Source organism: Setaria italica, chromosome IV, assembly GCF_000263155.2.
Source record: "Setaria italica strain Yugu1 chromosome IV, Setaria_italica_v2.0, whole genome shotgun sequence".
Classification (NCBI taxonomy): Eukaryota; Viridiplantae; Streptophyta; class Magnoliopsida; order Poales; family Poaceae; genus Setaria; species Setaria italica.
Window position 1 is genome coordinate 4,483,321 of NC_028453.1, and position 17,210 is coordinate 4,500,530.

General features: G+C 54.1%; 3 protein-coding genes across 4 annotated transcripts; 1 reads left to right on the forward strand and 2 right to left on the reverse strand.

Moving 5' to 3' along the window:
• The first annotated feature begins 1,082 nt into the window (after window positions 1-1,082).
• On the forward strand, window positions 1,083-2,648 carry LOC101781735 (auxin-responsive protein IAA20). The gene is made up of 3 exons (XM_004964691.3): window positions 1,083-1,564; window positions 1,706-2,011; window positions 2,133-2,648. Exons 1-3 carry the CDS (start codon window positions 1,389-1,391, stop codon window positions 2,173-2,175), a joined length of 525 nt encoding a protein of 174 aa, XP_004964748.1. The 5' UTR covers window positions 1,083-1,388; the 3' UTR covers window positions 2,176-2,648.
• Window positions 2,649-8,336: 5,688 nt separating this feature from the next.
• Window positions 8,337-10,118, reverse strand: LOC101782135 (ethylene-responsive transcription factor ERF008). Its single transcript, XM_004964692.3, has one exon. The coding sequence runs from the start codon at window positions 9,552-9,554 to the stop codon at window positions 8,967-8,969; it is 588 nt and encodes a 195-aa protein (XP_004964749.1). The 5' UTR covers window positions 9,555-10,118; the 3' UTR covers window positions 8,337-8,966.
• A 4,678-nt stretch (window positions 10,119-14,796) lies between these two features.
• LOC101782541 lies at window positions 14,797-17,062 on the reverse strand. 2 transcript variants are annotated; one of them, XM_022825695.1, is made up of 2 exons: window positions 15,756-17,062; window positions 14,797-15,301 (listed from the first exon to the last, which is right to left on the reverse strand). In XM_022825695.1, exon 1 carries the CDS (start codon window positions 16,987-16,989, stop codon window positions 15,784-15,786), a length of 1,206 nt encoding a protein of 401 aa, XP_022681430.1. In that variant the 5' UTR covers window positions 16,990-17,062; the 3' UTR covers window positions 14,797-15,301; window positions 15,756-15,783. The 2 variants fall into 2 exon arrangements, with proteins under 2 accessions (XP_022681430.1, XP_004964750.1); XM_004964693.2 differs by having other exon boundaries at window positions 14,797-15,312.
• Between the last annotated feature and the right edge of the window lie 148 nt (window positions 17,063-17,210).

A 17,210-nucleotide genomic window follows, 5' to 3' on the forward strand; every position in this document is an offset into this window, starting at 1 on the left:
AACCCATGCCAGACTGGCAAATAATGGGACAGTCGTCGACGTAAAGAGTTTGGTAATCCATTGAGTACTCACAGCATGCAGATTCAGTCTGACGTAGAAGGATTCGCACGTGTCACTTCCGATGAATTGCAGATAAGTAGTGTTCTTATAAGTTAGTGTTCAAAGAGTCCAGTACTCAGGTCGGATCTACGCGGCGAGACGAATTTAATAAGCTTATTAGTCCATGATTTGACAATGTGTTGCTACAGTAAATATTTGCTAATGATGGATTAATTAGGCTTAATTAGGCTTAATAGATTCGTCTCGCCGTTTAGATTCCACTTATGTAATTGGTTTTGTAAATAGTCTACGTTTACTACTCCTAATTAGTATCTAAACATTCGATGTGACACGTGCTAAAAATAAGACACGGGAAGAAAACGCCCCCTTAAATTTGTTCTTGGTATGCCACACTCTTTGGTCTACAAATGTCGGATGGATTCTGAGTACTAGCAGCAGTTCGGTTTTTTTTTTCTTATCAGCATTGAAAAAAGAGATTTCCAATTTCTTTACTCAAATTCGTTGGACAAGGAAAGAGTGATGTGCGTGATCATGGATGTCAGGGAGTAAAGCGGGAGCAACAATCATATGCCACTGGTGATAAACGAGAACCATCACCCAGAAATCTTACCAGCCACCGCACCATGCAAGCAGGCTCTTGCCGGACCCGCCGCGCGCGTGCGCAAGGGCCACTACCACTGCCCCACGCTCGCTCGGCAAAGCCACCAGCGCCGGTGCCCACTCCACACGACCCCACGGCACGGCACGGCACATCTCCCCCGGCACCCGCGCACCAGGCCACCAGCCATGCGCCCATGCCGTGTCGCGCAACGCCAAAACCACGCGGCCACGCCCACCCCCGCCCGGGGCCCGGGGGTGCCCGCGCGCGCGGGGGTCCGGCACGGCAGCGACCGTGTCGGTCGCGCGTCGAGAGCTCGACCGCTCGAGGCTTGCCCGCGCTGCCGCGCCGCGCGGCGGCAGGCGGACAGCGCGCCCGCGGCCGGGTCCCCCGGGCACCCGACACCCTGTCGGCCCCTTGTTTATTCCCCCGGCCCCGGATCTGCCCCCACTGGCCACTGCCGGCTGCCTGCGCCGCCGCCCAGATCCACCGATCCGCGCACCCGCATGTATAAATACGAGCGCGCACCGCCGCGCTTCCATCCCTGCTCTGTTCATGGTCGATCGAGAGTCTAGCTAGCGAGGCCTTGGTTCTTGGTAGTGTGTGTTTTCCAGTCTGTCTCAAACTAGCTGCCTGCTGCATTATCGTATCCTCCAAAGGGGTTGCTAGCTGTGATCACGGCGCGTATGCGCGCGCGCGGCTAGCGTGGAGCTGAAGGGGAGGTGAAGCGATGGAGCTGGAGCTCGGGCTCGCGCCGCCGAACCCGCACGGCCTCCTCGGCGGTGGCTGCGGGAAGAGGGTGTTCGGCGGGGCCGAGAAGGCCACGCTCCCGCTCTTCGTGCGCGATGGGGGCGGCGGCGGCGACGACGGCAACCGCGACGTCCTCGACCATGAACCGAGCAACAAGTGAGTGGCTGAATTCAATCTACGCACACCACTGCAAGCCGCCGCCACCGCCGTGTTGGTTGCTCGATCGTCCATGCATGTCAAGCAAGCACGGTTTCTTTACGCTGATGGCTGAAACGCATGCGCGCCGTGTACCTGCAGGAGGAAGAGGCTCGTGGGGTGGCCGCCGGTGAAGTGCGCGCACCGGCGAAGCTGCGGCGGCGGGGCCGGGTACGTGAAGGTGAAGATGGAAGGGGTGGCCATCGGGCGGAAGGTGGACGTGTCCCTCCACGCCTCGTACGAGGAGCTGCTCCGCACGCTCGCCCGCATGTTCCCGTCCGCCGCCAACAAAGGTGCCGAGGAGGAGAGGGAGGTGGCCCAGCACGAGCGCCGCCGTGGCCACCCCTACGCGGTGACCTACGAGGACGGCGAGGGAGACTGGCTGCTCGTCGGAGACGTGCCATGGGAGTAAGTCGTTGCATTGCCAGACAATCGCTTGTCGTCTCCGTACATATACAGCATATGCATAAGACCAGTTCACCAGCACTGTTAAACTAACAGCAATAATGGTAATTTTGATTTGCTGCAGGGCCTTTGCGAAGTCGGTGAAGCGGCTCAAGATCCTCGCGTAGCTGACGGCACACGTACGCCAGCAGCTACGTGTGCCGTGTGTGTCTCATAATATGGCTTGGCTAGCTCACTCTCAATAATGATAGTATTGTCCTCTCTGTGCATCAGACCAGTGCGTGTATTTTTGCTCGTCTCGGTGGGTTCAGACTTGAGAGCATGACGAGAGCATACAGCTTGCTATAGCTACTATAGTCTACCACTACGCACTAGCTGTTAGCGATCTTATCTCGTCACGCTGCACCGAGTTGTTCGTGTAATCTCGTGTCAAAGGTTTCGTCTGCGTCCAGTCCAAAATAGCCAGCCACTCGGTCCTCGTTGTGACGACCGTATACGTGTACGGTCGTCGTCTGTGGCCGGCCGGGTTAGGGTCGTCTAGTTAAGCCTGTTCACGTACTGCTAGTAGTGTTTGAGGTTTCAATCCCATTGGGTCTCCTTGCTGGTTTTCAAATGCATGGGTTAAACGTGTCGCAACTAACACTGTGTAATGTATTCTTCCCTCTTGCTGATTGCTGGTATTCTTCCCTCTTGAGTATTACCCAAGTAGGAAAGGACCTTCGGTATCGGTTCCAAACCCCCTTTAGTACCGGTTGTGCAACCGATATTGCTACTCCGGTACTAAATACTAAAGGGGGCCTTTAGTGCTGGATCAAATAACTGGTAGGTATTAAAAATTAAAAAAAAAATTCCGCCGCCCTTCAGCCCGGCTCCTGCCACCCTCCCGCTGCTCCTTGCCCAACCCCGCTACCCTCCCGCCGCCGTCAGCCTCGGAGCAAAAAAAACAAAATACATGTGCCCCGTCGTCGTACCGTCGCGCCCCGCCGCCTCCGGCTGGCCGTCACTCCCCTGCGCGCTGCTTCACCCACGCGCGTCGCCAAGCACCTCCGCACGCCCCGCACCTCACCCCGCCACCCAAGCACTACCCTGCACCTCGCCCTGCTGCCGCTCCTTACTGCTAGTGAGGGGCGAGCAAAGGGGGAGGGGGCGAGGGCAGCAACGGGAGAGGAGGAGAGAGAGGGACGGGAGGGGGAGGGGGAGCGGATAAGGAGGCGGGGAGAGAGAGAGAGAGAGAGAGAGAGAGAGAGAGAGAGAGAGAGAGAGGATAGAGATAGTAGATAGGGGGGCGGTGGAGATCTAAAGGATAAGGTTGGGAGCTCCAACTGGTACTAAAGGTAACCCATTAGTATCAGGTGGAGCCTCCTCACCCGGTACTAATGTGTGACCTTAGTACCGGTTGGAGCTCCCAATCGGTACTAAAGGGGTCACGGAGGGCTCCTAGGGAACTAACCGTTAGACCCGGTACTAATGTGCATTAGTACCGGGTCAAAAACTAACCGATACTAGAGGTAGGACCAATGCTCAGTTTTTAAATAGTGCCAGGACTTTTATCCATGATGGTACTTTAATAGGACGGTGCAGCAGGTACTGAGTGAGCTTGTTTGCTTTCTCTGGATCATGAATAGATCGACGTGAAACTCAACATTTTCAACTATTTGAATTTCTAAACAAAAGTAGTAGTGGCGTATAAAAATGAACTAGCATATTGACTCATAGTCACAGACGACTAAACGCTCGTCTATTTACTATTGTCATCAGAAAGAACATGGCTTGCGGATGAAGTCAGTTGCTGCTGGAAACGGCAGACACCGACACGCATATGATCGACACATCTACCGTCATCAGCGCAGCTTGGCGATGAAGTCAGTACTAATTAATTAACGTCAGCCTGCACAGCTGGGGGCATCCGTGCGTGGACAGCTCAGGTTGAGGCTGCCTTTGGTTTCCCTTTATAATCAGGACTAAAGTTTAGTCCCTTCCTATTTGGTTCTACTGACTAAACGGTATTAAATGAGTTGTACAATGACCAACTTATCCCTAATTATTGCTGCCTCTACCTTTTTCCTTCTCCCACTCCATGGCCGAGCCGCCTCCTCCTCCTCCTCGCCAGGAACCTCACGGGCGCCGGTGGCACCAGCCTCCGCGCGGCGTGGTCCCCCTCCTCCTCCCCCACCGCCACCGCGTGCTACGCCTAGGACAGCGTGTCCTACGACACCGACGGTCGTGTCGTGTTCCTACGCCTCCCCGCACGTGGCCTCGCGGGGGCCCTCCCGGCGGGTAGGAGTGGTGGCGGGCGGGTGGCGGGGGTGGCGGGGCCTGGCGGCGGGGTGGGGGCTGGGAAGGGTGGCGGCAGTAGGCGGGTGATCGGGGCCGGCGGGGGCCAGGGAGGGCGGGGGCAGCGGAGCAGCGGAGTGGGTGGGGTGAGGGGGACATGGACAGGTCATAAATAAGGGCGGGGTGTCCAGGGTACACTTTAGCCCCCATAAGCAACCTCTTGGTGGCTCATGGACTAAAGTTTAGTCCCCATAATCAAGTCTATTTAGAGATTTAGGAAATAAAAAGGATTAAACTTTAGTTTCTAAGCAAGGTGAATCTGAACACAGCCTGAACCTCGCTCGCCCGCCGTTCACACGGGGACGGGATCGATCTGTTCGTTGCCGAAATATTGCTGCAAGTATCGACTGTATGCTCACTGGGAATGTAGAGTGGTATGTCATGGTTCATTTGATCAGCGCCTCCTCATTTTACGGAGAATGCGAGTCAATTTGTCCAAATCGTGAGTAAAAGGAAGACGTTAAGACTTGAAGAGTCATCGGAGTAATAGTCCATGGGATCCAAATTCTTGTTAGAGCAATCTCTGTGGAGGTTTCATCTTATCAACCAGTAAAAATACTTATTCGCCGCGTGTACAATGATATGCTCCTTAATAAGTGACAAGTATGTTCACCGCCCTACCCATTTTTTTGGGATTTACCCCACAGTTGCCAAACGATCTCACTTGCTTTGATCATATTTGGTTGCTTGCAAAATTTGCCACTTGTGCCATTGTTTCTTAGGCATGTACTACAACAGTGGCTCGCCAAACTTTCGATTTAGTCTCCGCTTTACATGCATGTGGTAGAGTCATTTCTTGCCAAAATTGTTTGCCGATTTGTTTGTATTATCTTTTGATTATTATGCATACCAAAGTTTTAGTTACATATATGGCTACCAAGCAAAGAGACACCCTGTCTCCCTCCGTGGCAAGCCATTTTTGCTAGAGCCGCAAGACATGGAAGAATGAAGCGTAGACAGAGGAAGACAGCCATGCCGGCAAAGCACAAAAGCGTTGAACAACTAATCAACCCCTGATCATGTCGCGACAGAACAGACCCAGTCATCCAGAGCTGGTCCAGGTCCGCGAGGAGTTGGCGAGTTGCCCCGCCAAGTTGCAGAGCCCGAGGGCAGGTTGATCAGCTCGACACCACCCAGCCCACCTGCAGGTGTCCAATCCGCGGAGACGATGCAGCCGCACGGCACCAGGCAGCGCCGGCGTGCACGACCAGACACCGCTCCTCTCGCCCGCCACATGCAGCCGCTTCCGCTTGCGTCGCCGCCGTCGCCGCCGACTCCACTCAGGACAGCGATCCGTGTTCCGACCTGTTTCGGTAAAGGCCGCCGTATCGCCATCCTCGCTCAGAACCAGCCAGCGATTCAGAGAACTAGCGGTTCGATCTGCCGTGACGCAACGAGACACAACGCAGGGCACTAAAAAGACGAAAACTTCACCGCACATCGGGGTAGAAACAAGTCAAAACAACTGGCCGGCGTGCGCGGTTTAATTTAGCATGCGATCGTTGGCCGGCGGCCGGACACCTCGACCCAGAGAGAGCCGAGCCACCCACTGCTCCCCAATCAAGCGCCTCGAGTTTTTTTTATACCAAACATATACCTGTATTAAAAGTTAAGGATACCGTACAAAGACTCATACAGATACTGGTACATACGAGAAGCTATTTCGACCTATTGACACAGAGGCCCCTAAAGAAAATAAAAATTGCAAATAAGATCCTGGAACCTCTGCCGCCGGAGAGGGAGGGAGCTGGCGGAATCGCCGCCGGACACTCCACTTGCCTCCGATTCGCCCTTTTCTCCCTGTCTCTACTGTAGCAAGGGGAATGGAGAAGAAGCTGACCCCACCACTTGAGTGGGTCCGCCTGCACTGGGCCATGCCATGCCGCCGTCGGTGAGGTTCAGATAATCCGGAACCGACACGGCCTAGAATATTGCCCGTACCATGATCCGATGCCGATCCATGCAGGCAAGTACATGCACGGAGACTAAACAAAAGCAGTTTATGTCCTGCTGGGACGCCAGAAAATCTGACCGCCGTTGGACCTCTACTCTTTGACCTTTGGTGCCCTGGTGTTGGTGGGTAGAAACTGTAGGAAAAGTCAGAGGCCTGCACCCTGTACTGCACGGACCGAGCCGGTCAAACAACTCTGTCCTGGCCGGCGCCCGGGCTCATCGACGAGTGGTCCGTGTCCGGGAGGAAATCCAGTGGCGACGCGGCACCCACCCGCTCCGTTCCAAAGCTTCCGAGGATTTTGTTTTCCGGCCTGGCGTAGGGAGCTGATGCCTCATGCGGTGATGCCGACCCAGCCGGATCCTCGAGATCGTAGGCGAGAACGCGGTCGTTTTCCGGGGTCGTTGCCGTCCATACTCGCTTTGATTGGTACCGCCACAGCTGTCCAATCGGAATGTTCTTCCACACACAGTGCACTCGATCGAAAGCTGGTAGTAGAGGTGTTTGGATATTCTCGCTAAACTTTAGCACCCATTACATCGGATATTTGATACTAATTATAATTATTAAACATAGTCTAATTACAAAACTAATTGCACAGATGTAGTCTAATTCGTGAGATGAATCTATTAAACCTAATTAGCTCATGATTTGACAATGTGGTGCTACAGTAACCATTTGCTAATGATGAATTAATTAGCCTTAATAGATTTGTCTCGCGAATTAGATTCCATCTGTGCAACTAGTTTTGTAATTAACTCATGTTTAGTTCTCCTAATTAGCATCCGAACACCTGATGTGATCCTGCTAAAGTTTAGCACCTCGTATCAAACACCCTAGACAGGCAGATATTTGCCACGGCCCGTTTGTGCTCAACATGGTAGTGGTGTAATCACCAATCAGCCATGTTCACTGTTCACCGCCGGTGGTGTGAGAGAAACATTCTGAAAGGAACGTGCATGTGTCGTGTGTGTGGAGGTTAAAGCAGCAGCATCTGCCGTGACTGAAAGGTGCCTCGGCAGTTTTTGTGCCGCCACCGTGGACCAGGCGCCGTACCTGGTGTCCTGGTCTTCGCGCGCCGCGCAGACAGGGAGAGCCCCCACGAATCTTCCCGTCCAGGCTCCTGGGCGGCGCGCGGCGGCTCTCGAGCGCCGTAATCAATTGCCGACACGCGCGTCATTGGCCAGCGCCGACGAGCGGACGAGGAGACCCCCATGTACGATGGCGTGGCGTCGTCGTCGTCCACGGCTCGCGCCATCCCCACGGCCGAACCCGAACCGAACCGGCCGGCCCACCCCACCCCGTCCCACGTCCCACCGCCACCGCCTATCGCTTTCCGCGAGACGGGCAGGGCAGGCACGGCAACGGCAGGCCCCCCGTGTCCGCCGCCCGTCCCGTCCACCGCGCCGGCCAGGTCGCCAATCCCCGCGCGGCACCGCAACGTGCGCCCGTCGACGTCAGCCAGCCCAACGCCGTCGCCCCTGGCTGTGGCTGGTGGGTGTGGCTGCCTCCTCATCCTTTGCCGCCACCGCCGGCAGGTGACACGAGGAGGGCCACTCCCGGCGTGGGGCCGAGGCGTGATAAGAGATGCTAATTGCTAAAGCTGGTTTGTGCAAATCATTGCTGCTTCTTTCAGCCAAACACATATGGCCCGGTATGGCACCGGCAGCATGCAGAGATTCACTCGGGAGCGTCGCAAAGGCCTGGTTTGGAACACGTGAATTTTATCCCCCCATTTTAAGATCAAATTATTTGTAATTTGAAAGTCCTTCGCGAAATTCGAACGTTCCGAACAGGTCAGAGATTCGATCGCAACACCTGCCAATTTCCAAATTCAAATAGCACTTCCACTTCGAAGAGTAAACTATCCGTAACCTGAAAAATTCCCGCGAAATTCCAACGTTCCAAACAGGTCCGAGATTCAGTCGCGATTGCAACAACACCTGTCGGTTTCCAAATTCAAACTCTACTGCCAGTTCAAGAGCAAGGTATTCATAATTTAATTCAAACTCTACTGCCAGTTCAAGAGCAAGGTATTCATAATTTGAAAATTCCCACGAAAATCCAACGTTCAAACAGGCCCGAGGTTCGGATCACAACAGCTGTTGGTTTCCACTTCCAAATTCAAATGGCACCATGGAATCAGAAACACGAAACAAGCAAAAGATTCATGAAGCTCTTGTCGATCTTGCTTGCCGGGTATCTTTTTTTTTTCTTTACACACATCTTTATGTGAAGGGGAGAGGAGGTACATAGCCGTCTTTTGCTTAGCTACATGCCCGCACACACTGACACGCACCGGCCGGTCTGTCTCCTGCTACTTGCTCGAGCCGTCGCCGTCCGTCGCCGTCGCCTCCGGCCCAAACAGCACCCAGGTCGCGCACGACCCTAGGCTCCTCCTGCCTACTACTTCCCGCCCTGACGGGTGACGGCGACGTCGCGGCTCCATTATTGGCCACCTCCGAGCTCATCCGCATTCCACCGAACACCTTGCGTTGCGTCCGCCCACGCCCATCCGTTTTGGCCTGGCGCTACCTCCGGTTGCTTGCTTACTGCTACTACTGACTGGCTAGCTAGCTAGCTACTCCTCTGGTGAGTAGTTGTTGCCTAAGGACTAGAGACTAGTAGATGGAGGAGGAGGAGGAGGAGGAGAGAAGACAAAATCAGCGCGCTTTACTCGTCGTCGGAGGTGTCCGGGGTGGGCTCCCGGTTGAGGTCGGGGTTCTTGGCGCGGCGGCGGTGGGAGTGGGTCGACAGCGGCGGTGGCGGAGGAGCGCCGCCGCCGAGGCCGACGCCGCAGTGGAGCGCGTCGACGCGGGCGCCGACCTCGGCGGCCTTCTTCCGGATGGCGGCGGCGGTGAGCCCCGCGCCACCGCCGCCGCCGTCCTTGTGGCCCTCGGGGCGGTCGGCCACCGCGGCTCCGTCGAGCTGGTCGGGGAAGTTGAGCCGCGCGGAGCGGCCGCGGAGGTAGAACACGGCGGTGTCGTAGGCCCGCGCCGCCGCGACGGCGGTGGAGTAGGACCCGAGCCAGATCCGCGACCGCTTGTTTGGCTCCCGGATCTCCGCCACCCACTTGCCCCACTTCCGCATCCGCACGCCGCGGTACTGCCTCCCTCCAACGCCTCCGCCGCGCGCGTGCCCTCCGACACCCCCGCCCGCTGCACCGGTGCCCGCCGCCACCGTCGCCGCGGCCGGCCCCGCGGCGGGGGCGGCCGGCGCCGGCTGGGGCGGCGGGTAGAAGGCTGTGGCTTCCCTCTCCATCCCCCGATTCGGCAGCAGCTCGCTGTCGCAGTGGCCGCCGCCGTGTGGGGCGCTCGCTCGCTCGCTGCTCCTTCTACTGGTCTCTCTCCCCTCTGACCTCCCCCCCCTCCCTCTCTCTTCTCCTGCGCCTATGAGCGGTGGGGTCTATAGGGGATTAGGCCTGCGGCCAGGTGGGGATTAGCGTGGGGGCGTGTGAGTTGGTGGGAGGGCGATTAGGGCGTGCCGCCGTGCCGGCCGGGGATTTTTCGCGGGGGCGAGTCGGTGCGCGCTCCTGTGTGGCGGTGTGGCGAGAGGCGACAGGGACGGCCGGCGCGGGGCTTGTGAGTGTGACCATGAGCTTATCGCCAGGGATGTTTAGCGGGAGTAAACTACTCGATCGTTAGGTTTGGGTGTGACGGGTGCGGTCATTAGTGCGCCCGAAATAATTGGTGGTCGGCGGCGCGCACTCGAATGGAAACGGATGCCCTCTCTGTGTCTATCTCTATCTCTATCGGAGTGATGAGTTGCGAGACGACGCGTATGATTTCTTTCGCCGTGTACTTGTATGTCCATTGATGTAACGTAGATACCCTCCCTCCCTCTCTTTCTCTGTCAAAGTGAACTGGCCTGGCCTGGCTGCGAGAGGCACGTACGCTCGCTCGCCCAGTTCTGAACGCCGCAAAAAAGGTAGCTACGAGGACGGCGGCGGCGGCGGCGGCGGCGGCTGCAGTCCCAGTCCGTCCAGCGGCGACGGCAACGCGGCGTGCACCGAATCTGGCATGGCATGGCCGGGCCCCCCCCGGCCGCCGCCGCTGGCTGGTGGCGCAACGGGTCCTGGAGACTGGAGTCTCCTCGCTTAATCGCGTCGCGCCTAAGCGAGCGACGCGATCAATCAGTCGTCTAGCCCACACCCCTCGCGCGACCCCCACGACTGCGACCGTCTTAGCGCGAGGCCGAGCCAGGCCGCCGACGAGCCGGTGCGCCGTGCGTCTCCCGTGCCAGCAGCACCACGTGTCGCGCCGCCAGGGGCGACAGGCAACGGATGGACGGACGGACCGTATGGACCGGGAGCAGGCGTGCAGGTAGGGGCGAGGCCGAAACGGTGCCGCGGCGACCGACGAGGACGGGACAGCTAGCGCGCGCCGACATGCGCGGGAGGGCGGCGGCCACGTGGCGGGCGCCGCGGCCGGCGACGCGGACAGCCGAGCGAAGTGGTGGTGTGGAGACTGGAGGGAGAACGGTGGGGGGAGGAGGAGAGAGGCCGGGGGCACGGGGCGTCCCCGTGCGCCCGTGTCGCGTAGCGCGGGCCCCGCCCCCGGACTGACAAGGCGGGTGGGGGCGACCGCGACGCCGTTGTTATCCGCTTCGGTCCGGGATGCCGATGCCACCGCTGCCGCCCCGCGCGCAGGGGCCCGCCTGCCATGCCCCTGCCGCCGTGGCGCCGGCCCTTGGATTTCTTCTCTTTCTCCTCGTCAACGCGGCCGGGGCGGCGGGCGGTTTGGGATTTTGTCTGGCGCGCGGCCTTGAGCGGCCGGAGTTGGCCGGTGGCCGGCGGGCGGCCGGGGTCATGCTCTGCACTACACCGCTTGGCCAGTGCAGTGCACACTGCACAGGGGGCCTGCTCGGGGAATGCGGCGAGTAGGACGGGGAGGATGGATGCATCGAGCGACTGGGGTGTCACCGTCAGTGTGTGTGACGCTGGCCAGTGAAGCTGTGAAGGCCATTCACCGGTTTGGCCGTTTGCTACTGGGGCTTCGTGTCGGTGAACGGGGGCTGTGCTTCCTGACGGTTCCTTCCTCCGCCCAGGTGTTCGGTGGCAGCGTGGACAGCGGATGACGGAACCACGTTCGTGGCACTGAGGCAGGTCTCTAGTATAGTAGTACTGGTACGTGATTTCTTTTCTTTCGACCGGCATGGTTTTTTTTTTTTACTTTCTGGTGTTTCCCAAGGAGAAAGACGGTGCGAAGTTGTTGCAAACAGATTACTAGATTATGCCAGGAAAAGTTAGGACAGAAAAGTCGTCATCAGTTATATAAGGAGAACATCACATGGATGCCAAGAAAACAGCAAACAAAGTAGATTCTCTTCAGCTTAAATTCGTAAGGTCTGTTTGGATAGACCGTTCTAAAGATTAGGAGTCCATTTTTAGGACTTGTGCATCCAAACATGGGTTCTAAAAGTGCACTTCTAATGGCCTGTTTGGATACACCCTCATAAATTTTAGGACACTCATAAAGTTTAGGAGCTAGAAATTGATAGTTCTAAAATTTATGAGTGGGCTGTTTGGATGGAATCATAATCTTTAGGATGTTAGAGGGGAAATGACTTTTGTACCCCTAATTACTCCACCCCTGCTCCGTTTCTAGCGCGGTGGAGAGAGAAGGGGAGGGGCAACAGGGGTAAAGGATGGGTTGGGGACCACTTTTAGGAGAAAAATGACTCATTATGATGGTTTGGTCCTCCTAATGAAAACAACTCCTAAACATTATGAATGCACTTTTATGACATACGTTTGGATGCACAAGTCCTAAAAGTGAACTAAAAGTGAAGTCCTAAAGATTATGAGTGTGTATCCAAACAGGCCCTAAATAAGAGGGCCATTTTCATTAGGAGGGTCAAGGGGTACTAATGGATCCTATTTCTCCTAAAAGTGATCCCCAAGTCCCTCTTTACCCCTATTGCCCTCGCATGCATTAATGACGTGAACAATGCAGGGTAGTTTAGAGGAGTAATTGAGGGGTAAAAATGATATTTTCCTTCTAAGATCCTAAAGATTAATAGTCCATCCAAATAGCCCTGTACTAAAGTTTAGGACTCTCAACTTTAAGACTTGAGAGTCCTAAACTTTAGTACACTACTAAACTTTAGGAGCTTGTATCCAAACAGGACCTTAATCACTAATCACTAAGTACAGCCACATAAGTGCATTTGCAGCCATGCACTTTTTTATGGTATGTATCCATCAGGTTTTCAATGAGTTTGTGAAAAGCAATCATCCTTTGCAGCAGATGCCAGACGCCAGTACGCCACCCACCGAACTGAACTTCATGGGCCCATGCGTTCTTCATGATCGAACATCCGCTGCCACCCACTGACCCACTCAACTCAAACAGAAAGTCAAACAGCTTATGGTTGGGGAAGTTCCAGATCGAGTATCTTGTATCTTTCCCGTATCACGGCCTTGGATCTCCCAATCCAGTCATCCCTGAATCACGTTGTTGTCCCAAAGTTGCAGCATGAGTACCAGGGATGGCTAATCTTCGTCAGATTTGGATGTTGCGTGTCATGGGGCGTCGGACAAGGGCCGATGGGTCCATTAAAAGAGATAGAACTAGTAAGATCAGATCGGATCGTTAGGGTAAGATAAGATTACATTATGATGTTAGGCTCGTTGGTTAGGTTCAGCCGGCTCAGTATCAACAGAGGCACGGCAGTCATTTGGGAATCAATCAAGAAAAGGGAAAGAAACTCCCCTCTCCAACTCCAACCTTAGTCTCCCTCTGAGCCGACTCAGTCCGGCCGGTGTTTACCCTAACGATCATAGGATCATAACATTGCAACCTCTCAAAAGCTCGCTCAAGAAACACACAGGATGCAGATAAACAAATCCTCCCTCTTTAACGGGACTTTGTAGCCTGAAGAAATGTATCTCTTGTACAACATTTTAACATCACAAGAGTAACTCCAGCAGACCCTCCAAATAGCCTGCTATTCTAAGCTTAGAGAGTCTAAGTCAAAAAAAAAATACACTTCAGCGGACCCTCTACTCTGCTCCCTATTTAGGGAGGCCTTCAAATTTTCCCCTCGACCCTCCATTCATTAGGGGTCTCTAGGGAACCCTCTATCCATACAAACTATTGCTGGAGTTGGAGACACTTTCATGGTTTTTAAAAAAATTGAGAGAACCTCATTTAATTTTTGGAAGCTTTGATTTGTGCTATCACTGGAGTTGCTCTAAGAGAGTACAGGACAAAATGTCAATACGCTGAACCTATTTTATAACTGGAGTACCTTTTGGAAACAGGCTCCAGCCCCTTCTTGTATTGAAAGCCAAAATAAGAAGAAAAAAAAGTGGATATAAGTCTGAAAATACAGACGACTGGTTTGCAGCCAATTGCTCTTCAGTACTCTGCAGGGGAAAAAATTGTTGGGAAAGAAAGGCTTGCAAAGAGATGGACTGCAGTTTATGGGTTTTCAGATCCTTGCCCCCATTGTTCTTTGGCCTGTTCGCTTCAGCTTATAAGCCGGCTGAAAAGCTGAAACGACTGATTTGTTGTGAGAGGAAAACACTGTTTGGTGGCTGATAAGCCGAAGCGAACTTAAGCTTCAAAATTCAGTTTTTTGTAAGCATGGATCCTGAAGTTAGCACTTAGCAGGCGCATAAAACAGAGGCATCAGACTTTCTGTTAATTACTCGCATATAACACAGAGGGAAGCCGCTCTGTCTCATATCCACAGTTTCCATTCTAGCACTGCCCTAATGAACTAAAAGCATGGATTCTCACAATCACATGATCATTTTCTATAACGAAACTGGGAAAATGTGTTCAGCTTTCAAAATTTTTGGTGGTGAATGAACTTATACACAGAGAAATCAATAGTTGGATACTCTCCAACCTCCATGCTCTTTTGTTCAGAAGGAAATAATTGAGCATGGTTCCTGGCGATCTCTTTGAATAGCATGGGCTTCAATTGCCAAAATTAACAAATAGCAGGAGATAATGTTGTTTCTAAAATAAGTGTTTGGAGAAAAAAAAAAGAGCAGATACAATGCTGGCATGACAATTATGATGGTTAGCATCTACAAAATTTGGAGCATATGCAACAATGCTAATAGAGGTGAGAAGTAACGAGAAGAAAGTCTGGGGAAAGTCCCAAGCCCTTGAAAGTTGAAAGCACTGAAGTGCCAACAGAACAGAAACCACCTGCAAGTAACGAGAAGAAAGTCTGGGGAAAGTCCCAAGCCCTTGAAAGTTGAAAGCACTGAAGTGCCAACAGAACAGAAACCACCTGAACAGGTAAAAGTTTCAAGGAACAATGGCTGAATTATTTGACAAAATAGTAGATCCTCGAAAAGAAGAGCTCCACTCTTAAGTAGAATAGCAGTGAGCGAAGCAATCATGCATCAGTATGGCATATGGGAAGTTAGTTCTTCACATTTGGATGCTTTTTCGCCAACACAGTCTGGATGCATCTCCTTGGCTAGGAACAATTCACCATCCCACCTCAAATTCAAACAACTAGCTTTAAGTCCATTGCGTTTAAGATGTGCATAGCACGTTTTTCATTAAGAAGAAAAGTTTGAACATGTACAACCATGATACACGACCACGCAAAAACGGAAAAAAAAACTCGCTCAGGGATGTAAACCACAAACTGAAAAAGAAACACCACCACCTAAGGTATTCTAAGGCGCATCAACAAGTGGAGTCCTTGGACTGGTGGGAAGCAGTGGCCAAGGCAGTTCCAAAGGACCACTGGCGGGCTTTCAACGGTGTTTGCATCTACATCATGTGGAATCTTTGGAAGGAACGGAATAGGAGGATTTTTTAAAACGAGGCTCAGCCACCACTCCATGTTGCGCAACGCGTCAAGGAGGATCTAGAACAGAGAAGGGGAGCCTTTGGAGGGCATATCTCTTAACTTTTGTGGTGTCTTTTCTCCCTTTGTGTTTGACCTGTCATTCTAGACAAGGGGTTGAGTAGCACCTGGGCGCTGTTGGGGGTTAGCCCCCGTTGCTTTCTTTGTACATAAACTCAGAAGAGCTCCTGCCAGTTTGCTTCAAAAAATAAAAAACTTTCATTCTGAAACCTGAGTGGAATGCACAGGAAAACAAATGGACCTTCCAGCAGCATGCAAGGTGGAGAAATTTTATCTGTTCCAATGACTGCTTGAAAACTTCACACTAGCTTTCTTCAATTCTACGGACATACTTGTAATGATGTGTAATCACTAAAGTGAACAAATTTAGTCTGCCTCCATGCTCAAAAATAAAAACCAAAGAGGTGGACTAATTCAATTTAGTTGCCAAATATCTGTGCCACAGAGAGCACATAGTGAGTGAAACAAGCTGGTCCAATATTCATGATCCAGTTAATTTTCTAGGGAATACAATCTAGTTGCTAGTTCTACAATAGTTTGCTAACTGATACATGATCAATTGATCATTTCAGATGTACAGAAAACAAAAGAAATGTATCCATCTAAGTGTTTACTGATTACCTGTTAACACCCATGTGTTCCTCAATCCTCACAAGTAACCATCCTCTTCCTCGTCATCACTACTCCAAAACATGCTATCTCCCTTCAATTCAAGTCCAAATATACCATCTGTAATATCCTCATCAGCAAATGCAGATATTGCCGCAGCCCCATGCAAACTGGTTCTCATTCCAACAATATCATCAACAACATCGTCCAAGTCACTGGTATCCCAATCCAATCTGAACTCCTCACCCTGCTCATCTTCCTGATCTTCTCCGAACTCTGGAAATGTACAACTCCTCAGCATCTCCTCATCAACCTCACCATTCTCGACACGGTCCCATGGCAACCAAATGTCAGCAACCTTGCCAAGCATGCGGCACCCGTCCCCTACCACCACAGTCCTCAGGTCGGCGGCGCGTGCGTTCCGCACCGTATCGGTAAAATCAGAGTCGTCAGAGACCAGCACCATCCAGTCGACGCCACAGGCCAGACAGTGCTTCACCTGGCGCTTGAGCGCGTGGTCCGCGGCCTGCGGCTTGTCGGAGACGGTGCGGACTTGGACGCCCGCGCGACGGAGCTCGGAGGCGAGCCCGTATCCGACCTTGGGGGTGAGGAGCTCCCGTGCGGCGTCCTCGTACTTGGTGTTGCCGGTGATGAACCTCTCGCGGTACTTCTGCCGCTTTTTGCCCTTGAGGGAGCGGAGGCGGGAGAGCTTCTTGTTGCGCTCCCGCTCGTGGAGCTGGCGGAAATGGCGGGTTAGGTCCGGGCGGGTGGGGAAACGACGGCCGCAGACGGCGCACGAGTAGGGCACGGAAGGGGCGGCGCTCCCCGCGCGCTCAGCGCGGTCCAGGGCGCGGCGGTCGCGGCGCTCGGCGGCGACCCAGGCGGGAAGGTGGGAGAAGGCGTGGCGATTGGCGAAGGCAGAGATGGAGACGACGCGGCCCAGGAGGGAGGCGGCGGCGATGAGGGAAGTCGCCGCCGGGAACGGCGGCCCGCGCGGGGGCTTGTTGTCGAGGTCCCACAGGACTACAACCGTCGGGGACCGCGCCGTCCACACTCCGTCCTGCCCGCGAACCATCTCGACGTCCACCGATGCGGACGGGTTCTCTGCTTCGGCCGCCGCCGCAGCCGAGGGGCGTCGGGTGCGGAGGGGGAGGTGGGGGTGGGATTGTTGGGTGCGGTGGATCCGGAAGGGATGGAAAGGGGCGGGGTTGGGCAGGAGGTGGAGGAAGGGAAGGGCAAGCGGCATGGCGTCGCCGGCGCCGGCGGGAAGAGGCGCGCTCGGGGAGGCAGTGCTCGGATTTTGCTGGCGAGTGAACTGATGGATAGAAAGACTTAGGGGGCGTTTGGGAGGAGGGGGCTAAATTTTAGCCCCCGTCACATCGAATGTTTGGACACTAATTAGGAGTATTAAACCTAGACTAATTACAAAACTAATTACACAACCCCTAGGCTAAATCGCGAGACGAA

Bases quoted from the DNA above. Each gene is read 5' to 3' on its own strand.
- LOC101781735 (XM_004964691.3), top strand. From the start codon at position 1,389: ATGGAGCTGGAGCTCGGGCTCGCGCCGCCGAACCCGCACGGCCTCCTC. The intron at 1,565-1,705 runs GTGAGTGGCTGA...GTGTACCTGCAG, and splicing joins GACCATGAACCGAGCAACAA to GAGGAAGAGGCTCGTGGGGT. The intron at 2,012-2,132 runs GTAAGTCGTTGC...GATTTGCTGCAG, and splicing joins GTCGGAGACGTGCCATGGGA to GGCCTTTGCGAAGTCGGTGA.
- LOC101782135 (XM_004964692.3), bottom strand. From the start codon at position 9,554: ATGGAGAGGGAAGCCACAGCCTTCTACCCGCCGCCCCAGCCGGCGCCG.
- LOC101782541 (XM_022825695.1), bottom strand. From the start codon at position 16,989: ATGCCGCTTGCCCTTCCCTTCCTCCACCTCCTGCCCAACCCCGCCCCT.